The following is an 11,115-nucleotide window of genomic DNA, read 5'->3' as shown; positions in this document are numbered from 1 at the left end:
CCCACAGCGAGGTCAGGACAGTGATGAGAGGAGAGACGGTAAGATCCTGTCTTAGCCCACAGCGAGGTCAGGGCAGTGATAAGAGAAGAGGCAGTCAGATCCTGTCTTAGCCCACAGCGAGGTCAGGGCAGTGATAAGAGAAGAGGCGGTCAGATCCTGTCTTAGCCCACAGCGAGGCTAGGGCAGTGATGAGAGGAGAGACGGTAAGATCCTGTCTTAGCCCACAGCGAGGTCAGGGCAGTGATAAGAGAAGAGGCGGTCAGATCCTGTCTTAGCCCATAGCGAGGCTAGGGCAGTGATGAGAGGAGAGACGGTAAGATCCTGTCTTAGCCCAGAGCAAGGTTAGGCTAGTATTCACAGCCTGCTTGTCTTCTTGTCTTTATACCAGTGTGTGTGTGTGTGTGTGTGTGTGTGTGTGTGTGTGTGTGTGTGTGTGGGAAGAGGAGATATTCTGGAGAGAGCAGGACACAGGGCCCTCCAGGGCATGGTTATCAAGTGTGTGTATGTGTGTGTGTGTGTGTGGGAAGAGGAGATATTCTGGAGCGAGTAGGACACAGGGTCCTCCAGGGCATGGTTATCAAGTGTGTGTGTGTGTGTGTTGGCATCCATGTGTGTTAATAGACTGTACGTCCCCACTTGCCTCCTGATGACAGTAGCATGTCATTCATTGCATCTCCCATAGGATAGCACACAGCAGAAACCTCCACTCCTTGCGGCACAGTGGTGGGAGCAATACCTATATGTGTTGCTAGCGTATGCAAGTCTACTTATGCCATTTGTCAAAATTCTGGGTACACTCCCTTCCCTCTTCCTTTCACTCAGTAGTGTTCTCTCACTCTCTGGTCCTCTGAAAGCCTGCCTTATATAACTTATGCTGCAGTGTTGCTCAGGGATGCACAGCAGCTCAGTCACACTCACAGTAGTCAGGTTTACTGACTCACCATCTGATAGAGAAAAAACCCACAGGGCAGAGGATACCAGGGTGTTCTGGCAAAGATGGGAAAACCCTTCAAAGTCAACTTTTAACTTTTGTAGTCTTTCCTGAAACTTTCAGTCATTGGCTAGTAAGGACCATCTTTTAAACCCCCCCCAACAGTCAACATCTCACAAGGAAAGATGAGGTTTGACTGTTAAGAATGTTTCACTTTTCTCTGTAGTTTTGTTTTTAGCTTGAACAATTTGCATCTAGCCTATTTCATGTGATGCGGTCCAGTGGACTTGGTTGCCTGGCAACCCCTCCGCCTCGATTCGTGTGATGCTCTGAGCTCGTCGCAGTTCCATTTTTATAACGTGAGGCCTGCCTGTTGTGTGGCATTGTGTATTGTGGAGTGCAGTTTGTTACTTCATGACCTTTGTGCTCACAATGACATGTCAAAACTGAGAGCACATAGTTACATCTGTTGACATTAATCAACACTGACAAATAGCCTACTTTGGTTCCATTTGATGCCATTCTGATAGCAATGAATGTTAAGGGTTCTTTCAACACGAAGGAGAAAAGCTTTCAAAGGCTTGCCGAATGACAGATACCATAATTATTTACATTTTAATTTTTTTGACGATATGTCTTATCGTTTTGACAATATCGCAATATTATTTTTGCGCTAGTTGGCTTTACCTTCACCAAAACTTCATAGCTTGTTCTCCATCTTTTTTTAAAAAATTGGAAGCCAATTTGTTTTCAGCAGTTTTATTTCCATGACTGATCAAAATTCGTAATGAATAGTTTGAGAATAATCAGCACTGACAAGTAGCCTACTTTAGTTCCATTTGATGCCATTCTAATAGTCATGAATATTAAAGGTTCTTGCTACACAAAGCTTTCAAAGGCATTGTAGATATGACAAGATGCTGCTCGCAGAATGACAAATACCATATTTTCCCCCTTAGTGTTTCATGTCTCTCTGAAGGTACACGGCAGCTGTGAGAACCCACAAGAGTCCTACCTCATCAGTCTCTCCCCCAGTACTTGTCCTCAGTGCAGCGAAGGGATAAATCACCCACATCATAAGTTCATTGCGTATTCATGACATACATTCTGTGCTCTCTTGTTCAGGTTCAATGGCTGGATGAAATGACCTAATGTTCATTGATCACAGCTGACGGACCAACAGCAGGTAAGGGAAGGGTTAAGCCGTTTTGATCTGTAAGGAAAGATAGAGAGAGGATAGAAGGAGAGGAATGGATCAGACAGCAGTATTTAGTATGAGAACCTTTACTAATGAGATCTGCATAGTTAACACAACGAGAAAAGAGAATCAGAGGGAGAGAGAGAGAGTGTGTGTGTGTGTGTGTTTGTGTGTGTGTGAGCGAGAGAGAGAGAGAGGATGGAGGGAGGGAGGAGTGAACGACCGACGGGAAATGAATCGCAAGCTGCAGGAGAATAGGTTGTCAGCATCCAGAGCTCCAAGGTCTGACTCTCATTAAAGGTAAATACAGTGTGTGTGTCTATATTTACTTGATATTTGCGCTTACAGATACGTGTGCTAGATGGTGAAAGGAATGCCTTCGATTTGACCCGTGTGGTTAAAGAAGCAGAAAGAGCAGGTAGAGGGAGAGGTAGAGCGAGAGATGGGATGCAAAAGCATGGGCATCAAACGTGCTTGATACCCAGACTGAGACAGGAGAGAAACCAGTAGAGGGACCAACCATGCAAATGAGAGCGAGAGAATTGGTCAGTGGTAGAGAGAGAGAGAGAGAGAATAGGACAGGAAGGGCTAATAGAATCACAGCTCAAGTAAAAAGGAGACATGAGTGCAGTATCAAAACAAAAGGAGGTCTAGAGAGTGAATTGTGAGTTTGAGAGAGAGAGCTGTACCGTTTGTCTCTTTGTTGCATGCATCTCAGACTGCGGTCCCTCGCTCAGTTTGTCTCTTTCATCTCCAGCGTCCGTACGTCTCTCTCACCTCCAGGATGGAGGGGCTGCTGCGGCTGAGTCTACCCGGAGCGTGAGGAGCCTTCCTGGGCTTCGTCTGCGTCATCCTCCCTCTGTCTCTCTCTGCCCTGGTCCCCCTATACTCATCCATCACTTGACCTCTGCAGTGCAAGAGAGCATCTGGACCCACACGACACCTCACCCTAATCCCCCACACTGAGTTGCCAGGGCAACCATGGACGGACTACGCCTGCCACCGGTCATCGAGGAGGTCATGGACCCTGCAGGTTAGTGTGTGTGTTTGTTTGTGTATGTGTATGTGTGTGTGTGCTTATCACACTATCATGTGTGTGTTGTTTGTGTGCCTGTGTGTGTGTGTATTACATACCAATGACTCCATGGGTGTGTACACAAAATGTTGTGTTCGTGAGTGTGTGAGCCATAAAGGCTCTGCCAGTGTATGTGTGTGGGTGTCTGTTTGTGTGTGTGTTTGTGTTAGCCAGTCAGCGAAGCCTGTGTTTACCAGAACAGACGGATTAACAGAGAGGCTTCATCTCAGAGGGATGGAGAGACAGCCTGCCAGCCTTCCATAGTGACACTACTCAGGGACGTCATCCAACAGAGACTGTAAGCTAGCTGGATCACAGAGCTCTATGAATATAACATTCATAAACTCTTAATATTATTAAAATATTGGATTTACACATCCAAATATAAATGCTGATGCTGGGTAAATAGTCAATCATCAGAAAAATGGGAATTCTGTGTACATACTTTCAGCTTTGAAATCCCCAGGGGTTTTCCTGGCATTAAACATCATGTTGATTTGTTTGAATTGGGACATTCAGCCTATGTATTTATAATGTAACCTATGACCTCTGTGTGAATCCTTTATCAAATCAAATCACTTCATTTGTCACATGCACCGAATACAACCAGTGTAGACTTTACCGTGAAATGCTTACTTACAAGCCCTTAACCCAACAGGGCATTTCAAGAAGAGTTAAGAAAATATTTACCAAGTAGACTAAAATAAAAAGTAACACAATAACAATAACGAGGCTATATACAGAAAGCACCGCTACTGAGTCAGTGTGTGGGGGTACAGGTTAGTTGAGGTAATTTGTACATGTAGTTGGGGGCGAAGTGACTATGCATAGATAATAAACAGCGAGAAGCAGCAGTGTACAAAAGAGGGGGGGGGGGGGGGGGGAATCAATGTAAATTGTCCGGTGGCGAATGTATTAATTGTTCAGCAGTCTTATGGCTTGGGTGTAGAAGCTGTTGAGGAGCCTTTTGGGCCAAGACTTGGCGCTCCGGTACCGCTTGCCGTGCGGTAGCAGAGAAAACAGTCTATAACTTGGGTTACTCGAGTCTCTGGAGACAATTTTATGGCCTTTCCTCTATTGTATAGGTCCTGGATTGCAGGAAGCTTGGCCCCAGTGATGTATTGGGCCGTACGCACTACCCTCTGTAGCGCCTTGCGGTCAGATGTAGAGCAGTTGCCATACCAGGCGGTGGTTGCAATTCTCTCAATGGTGCAGCTGTAGAACCTTTTGAGGATCTGGGGTCCCATGCCAAATCTTTTCAGTCTCCTGAGGGGGAATAGGTTTTGTTGATTCCTCTTTACGACTGTCTTGGTATGTTTGGACGATAATAGTTCGTTGGTGATGTGGACACCAAGGAACTTGAAATTCTCGATCCGCTCCACTACAGCCCCGTCGATGTTAATGGGGGCCTGTTAGGCCCGCCTTTTCCTGTAGTCCACAATCAGCTCCTTTCTCTTGCTCACATTGAGGGAGAGGTTGTTGTCCTGGCACTACACTGCCAGTTGTCTGACCTCCCTATAGGCCTTCTCATCATTGTCGGTAATCAGGCCTACCACTGTTGTGTCGTCAGCAAACTTAATGATGGTGTTGGAGTCATGTTTAGCCACGCAGTCTTGGGTGAACAAGGTTATATAGGATGGGTCTAAGTACACACCCCAGAGGGGCCCCAGTGTTAAGGATCAGCGTGGCAGACGTGTTGTTGCCTACTCTTACCACCTGGTGGCGGCCCGTCAGGAAGTCCAGAATCCAGTTGCAGAGGGAGATGTTTAGTCCCAGATTCCTTAGCTTATTGATGAGCTTCATGGGCACTATGGTCTAGGGTGTCCAGGAGGATGCTGTTGATGTGAGCCATGACCAGCCTTTCAAAGTACTTCATCACTACCGACGTGAGTGCCACGGGATGATGATCATTTAGGCAGGTTACCTTCGCTTCCTTGGGCACAGGGACTATGGTGGTCTGCTTGAAACATGTAGGTATTACAGACTCGGTCAGGGAGAGATTGAAAATGTCAGTGAAGACACTTGACAGTTGGTCCGCAGATGCTTTGAGTACACGTCCTGGTAATCCGTCTGGCCCAGCGGCTTTGTGAATGTTGATCTGTTTAAAGGTTTTGTTCACATCGGCTACCAAGAGCGTTATCACACAGTCATCCAGAACAGCTGTTGCTCTCGTGTATGCTTCAGTGTTGCTTGCCTCAAAACGAGCATACAAGGCATTTAGCTTGTCTGATAGGCTCGTGTCTGGGTTTCCCTTTGTAGTCCGTAATAGTTTCCAAGCCCTGCCACATTCGACGAGCATCAGAGCCGGTGTAGTAGGATTCAATTTTAATCCTGTGTTGACGCTTTGCTTGTATGATGGTTCATCTGAGGGCATAGCGGGATTTATTGTAAGCGTCCAGATTAGTCTCCCGATCCTTGAAAGCGGTAGCTCTAGCCTTTAGATTGATGCAGATGTTGCCTGTAATCCATGGCTTCTGCTTGGGATATGTACGTACAGTCACTGTGGGGACGATGTCGTCGATACACTTATTGATGAAGCCGAATGACTGAGGTGGTATACTCCTCAATGCCATTGGATGAATCCCGGAACATATTCCAGTCTGTGCTAGCAAAACAGTCCTCTAGTGAAGCATCCGCATCATCTGACCACTTCCGTATTGAGCGAGTCACGGGTACTTCCTGCTTTAGTTTTTGCTTGTAAGCAGGAATCAGGAGAATAGAATTATGGTCAGAGTGTTGCAATGTTGTTTGTTACAAAAGGGGCGACTCCTTGTAACACTCCGGCATTCAACATACTTTTTTACGACCTGAAAAGTTTTGTCGCTTGGTTTCTTGATCTGATCTATATGCTACATAGGCTATTCATCAAAGTAGCCTATTTTGCATTTAAAACCAAATATAATCTCAGTAACTGTTCAAAGAGTAAACCAAACTTGTGCTATTTTCTCCACGACCAAAACATGATAACGTTTTATGTTTTAGCTGATATGGGAATGAATACACAAGGAGCCTATCAAACTGGAATAATGATTTAGGTTACACCAGCAAGTATAAAAATATATATACAATTATAAATCTGATTATTTCACATGGCGATGTGGGAAGCTAAAAAGGCTAGCTAGCTCGCTATGTTTTTAGCAAGGCTAAAGCCAGCTAGCCAGGCTGCCACCTAGCTACTACTAGCATAGAAAGGCGACTCTTCCTTGCCTTCACAAAATGTTAAGACAAAAATAAAAAACTTTGGAGTGTAAATGGGAGAGGGACCGGCGAGGATATCATGTTACCAAAAGGTATCTGCTACTCCAAAAATCCCACTTCACCCACGTACACACACACACACACACACACACACACACACACACACACACACACACACACGTACATAGATCAACGGAGTGAAGCTTGTAGTAACATTCATTTTAGCCATGGTCTAATCACACGTATGGTTCCTGTTACGGAGTCTAGTTTATAGGTATTCGACTAGCCGGAGAGTTCCCCGGACTCGTGTATGGATTTGTACAATGCACAAACAAGGCTCTTGAACTTGACATTGGTGTCTGTCTTTATTCCTTTATCTAACATATCATACTGAAACATGGTATCAGAAGTGGCTCGGAAAACACGTTTGTTATTTTTGTAGCTAAGTACAGTATAGGTGCAGCTACGTTCCATATGCAAACACACGCCTTTTCCTACTCACAACACTCATCAACTCGTTGTTAGCTGGCTAGCTAGCATCACTACCTACCTCGATGACAGAGGGCAAAGAAGTCTCCTATTCCATTGCTATGGCAGCGAACATTCCGCCACCAAATCCCATGGTTCTCACTAAGGACTGGAATACTAATTGGGACAACTTCAGGGATGAATTCGAGGACTATGCGCTGGCGACCGGTCTACATGAGAAACCCAACGAGGTACAAGCTGCAACTCTGAGGAGTTTAATGGGCAGCGAATGCAGGCATATCTACCGGCACAATCTCACCCTCACAGCACGACAACAGTGTGATGAAAAGGCTATATTGGATGCATTGGAGAATTACTTCAAACCCGCCAGAAACATCATTTACGAGCAGTTCGTTTTCTGAAGCTGCAAACAGGAAGAGGGTGAGTCAGTACACAACTTTGTAACCCGTTTGAGAGAACGGGTTACGGGGGATTGAAAGATGAATTGATTCGTGACAAAATAGTACTGGTAATTGCAAACGAGGATACGCGCCGGCGTCTACTGAGAGAGAGAGGCTTAACATTAGTAACTGCCATCGAAATGTGCCGCACTGCCAAAGTCAGTGACATCAGAATGAGAGCAATGGAAATCGAAACCCCACGCACCGATGTTGATACTGTTCACGCTGTTGCTAGGCAGACATTCAGACAAAACCAATCGAGGCAGAGTAATTCACCACAAACGGTGAACACAGAGAGCCCCGTAGCATGTAAATACTGTGGGAATACACACACACGTGGCAAAGAGCACTGCCCTGCCTACGGAAAACCATGCAGAGCTTGTGGAACTAATAATCACTTTGCAAAACTGTGTCTCAAAAGCAAAAGAAGGGTGATTGAGGGCAAGATTCTCTGTGTTGATGATGTCACTCAATGTTCAGAGCTGAACAGTGAAAGTGACATTTACATGCATGAATCCATTGGGGCTGAACACTCAAGAGGGAAGAAATGGTTTGTGACACTACGATTACACAACAAGTAACAACAATGTCAACTGGATTCCGGTGCTACATGCAACGTAATGAGCTACAAAGACAAAATCAATCTGGCACCTGACACACATCTATTGCCCAGCGATACTAGACTAACGCTGTACTCAGGAGAGCTAATGAGCTCTATGGGCACCTTTGAGAGCCTGAATGTGTTATTCGGGGACGCAAACACAAGCTGGAGTTTGAGATTGTGAAAACCAGTCAACATCCTCTCCTCTCAGGCTCTACATGTGAACGCCTGGGACTGATGCAGTTCACTGTACCAAATGACCTGCACATTGTGGATCATGTCCAGCATGAACCGCTGTCCAAAGAACAACTACTCAGCAGATATGACGATGTATTCAACAGGCCTGTTGAATCAGTGCCTAGGGAGGTACACTTTGAAGTGGATGAGAGCATCACTCCAGTCCAGTGTGCTCCTTGCAATGTGCCCATTGCATTGAAAGTGGCTGTGAAGGCCCAGCTGGACAAGTATGGCCACATGACATCTGTGACTGAACCAACTGACTGGTTCAGCAATATGGTCATAGTGAAAAAAACAGAGAAGCTGAGGGTCTGCATCGACCCAAAGCATCTGAACCAAGCACTGAAACGGTCCCACTACATCATGCCGACACTAGAGGATGTCCTCTATAAGCTTCCCAAGGCCAGGATTTCCACCTTGGTGTATGCCCGAGATGCATTCCTTCAATGCAAGCAGGACAAAGAAAGCAGCTTCATGATTACCTTCTGGACCCCCTGGGTCGGAAACGCTGGTTCAAGCTCCCGTTTGGTGTCTCAGTGGCGCCTGAGGTATACCAACGCAAGCAGCACGAGTTACTGGCTGGGCTCAAGGGCATTGAACCCATTGCCGATGATGTCCTGATTGTTGGCTGTGGTGACCACGATGTGAAGCTCCTGGGACTGATGGAGCGCTGCCGATCAGTTAAGCTTCACCATGGCCTGAAGAAGCTGCAGTCAAGGTGAAAGACATCCACTTCCATGGCCTGAAGCCGGACCCAGACAAGGTCCGAGTGATCCTCGACATGCCAAACCCGTCTGATGCAAAAGGAGTACAGCATCTTTTCGGTTTTGCAAACTATCTTGCAAAGTTCATGCCACACCTATCAGCAGTCTGTGAGCCTCTGCGCCGGTTGCTGGACAAAGACACACCATGGCACTGGCAACCCAAGCACGAGGCCGCAGTGCAGGAGATGAATTCTCTGGCTTCATCCATGCCAGTGTTGCGCTACTACGACGTCACGAAGCCTGTCACAATCCAGAGCGACTCCAGCCAAAGGGGACTTGGATGCTGCCTTATGCAGGAAGGCCAGCCCGTTGCGTTTGCCTCGAGAGTGCTCACCCCAACCGAACAAAACTATGCACAAATTAAGAAAGAGTGCCTCAGCATCGTCTTCTCCTGCCAGCGATTCCATCACTACCTATATGGTCGAGAGCTGGTCACTACTGAAACTGACCACAAACCACTCATTGCCATATTCAGTAAACCTCTCCTCAAAGCGCCCAAGAGGCTTCAAAGCATGCTCCTGTCTCTGCAAAACTACAGCCTGAAGGTAATTTACAAACCAGGACCAGAGATCCGCGAATTTACAAACCAGTACATCAGCGACACACTGAGCAGGGCAACAGCACAATGTACAGGCAGAGGCAATGTCTATCAGCGGCAGGCCATCTGTTCGCTACAGCAGGAACAACAAGATGTTCAACAGATTAATCAGGCAGACTACTTAAACGTCACAGATCACCGCCTAGCCCAAATCAGGCAAACCACTGACAAGGACGAAAACCTACAGTCACTGAAGTCCATGGCTCTTGCAGGTTGGCCATACCTGAAAGATGAGACACCTTTCAGTGAGAGAATACTGGACCTTTCGAGATGAGATCAGCGTGCAAAATGGCATCTTGTTCAGAGGTCAGAAGGTCATTATTCCCAAATCACTACGTCCAGAGATGCTTACCCGCATACACTCCAGTCACGTTGGAGGTGACGCATGCTACCGCCAGGCCCGTGAAACATTATACTGGCCAAACATGCAAGCAGAAATTAAAGACTTTGTCAGCAACTGTACCACATGCAACGAGTATGCTCATGAACAGCAAAAGGAAACCATGATGTCACACGAACTGCTCACAAGGGCCTGGCAAATCGTCAGCATGGACTTATTCAGCCACAGACCAAAGGACTATCTTCTCATCGTTGATCACTACTCTGACTTTTGGGAAATTAAACTGCTCCCTGACTTGTCTGCAGAGACGGTCATAAAGCTTGCAAGGAGCAGTTTGCAATAATAATAATAGTAATCACAAACAATGGCCCACAATTCACTGCACAGTTCAAGCGTATCGCCTCAGAATGGGAGTTTGACCACGTGACCTCTCCAAGACACCCAAAAGCAAATGGCAAGGCAGAATCAGCTGTCAAGATTACAAAAAACCTGTTAAGCAGGGCCTTGTGCGACAGCAACGACCCATGGAAAGCGATCTTACAATGGAGGAACACACCCACCGAAAACATGGACAGCAGCCCAGCACAACGCCTTCTGTCCAGATGTCTGAAGACTAACATCCCCATAGCTAACAAGCTACTTGAGCCCTGCATCATGGTTGGCATCACAGACAAACTGCGTCACAGAAAGCAGCTCGCTATGTGCTTCTACGACCGGACTGCTCGAGACCTACCAGAGCTGGAGGTGGGTGAAACGATAAGGATGAAACCGCTGCCGGGAGACCACACAGGACTTTGGAGGCTGGGCACATGACTGCAAAGAGTTGCACCACGTTCTTACCTGGTGGATGTTGGTGGCTCCCTCTATCGTCGCAATCGGGTGGATCTGCGCGTATCAGAGCAGACAAACCAGAACACACCATACACTCACCTAGATGAGCTGGATCACAGTCCAGGCCTAAGGGTAAGGGGCGCAGAATTGAGACATGAGCCAACTGAAGGTAAGGTTTCTACCTCACCAAGCTCTCCAGCTCGTGGCCCTAACCCTACCCCTGTCAGAGCCAATACTTAGTCACGGGTGGGTCGGCTGTGCAAGCCACCGGACAGGCTTACTCTGTAAGCAAGAGACTGTTAACTTGTCCTGTGTTAATTAAACATTTAAAATAAAACAAACATTTAAAAGGAAGATGACAACTGAAGTAAAAAGAAAATGTCATGCTTTTTCAATTGTTATGACTTGACTGT

At 46.6% G+C, this 11,115-nt stretch overlaps 1 protein-coding gene and 1 long non-coding RNA gene across 4 annotated transcripts in view; one reads left to right on the top strand and one right to left on the bottom strand.

The window, feature by feature from the left end:
• Positions 1-1,674: 1,674 nt before the first annotated feature.
• On the bottom strand, positions 1,675-2,945 carry LOC118938814. Its single transcript, XR_005036130.1, has 2 exons — positions 2,819-2,945; positions 1,675-2,144 (listed from the first exon to the last, which is right to left on the bottom strand). It is a non-coding gene; the product is annotated as an uncharacterized LOC118938814 (long non-coding RNA).
• An 89-nt stretch (positions 2,946-3,034) lies between these two features.
• The window catches only part of LOC110490333 (coiled-coil domain-containing protein 136), a 47,589-nt gene continuing 39,508 nt past the window's right edge, over positions 3,035-11,115 (top strand). For all 3 annotated transcript variants that reach the window (XR_005036129.1, XM_036944655.1, XM_036944654.1), the window contains exon 1: positions 3,035-3,162. Coding sequence is in view for 2 of the 3 variants with exons in the window: in XM_036944655.1 (XP_036800550.1) it covers positions 3,111-3,162 (52 nt within the window). In the remaining variant the exon portion in view is untranslated. The remainder of the gene's footprint in view (positions 3,163-11,115) is intronic.

This window comes from Oncorhynchus mykiss, chromosome 15 (genome assembly GCF_013265735.2).
Source record: "Oncorhynchus mykiss isolate Arlee chromosome 15, USDA_OmykA_1.1, whole genome shotgun sequence".
In the NCBI taxonomy this organism is placed as follows: domain Eukaryota; kingdom Metazoa; phylum Chordata; class Actinopteri; order Salmoniformes; family Salmonidae; genus Oncorhynchus; species Oncorhynchus mykiss.
Note: the sequence above shows the minus strand (reverse complement) of the source record. Positions and strands in the feature narration are given on the sequence as shown.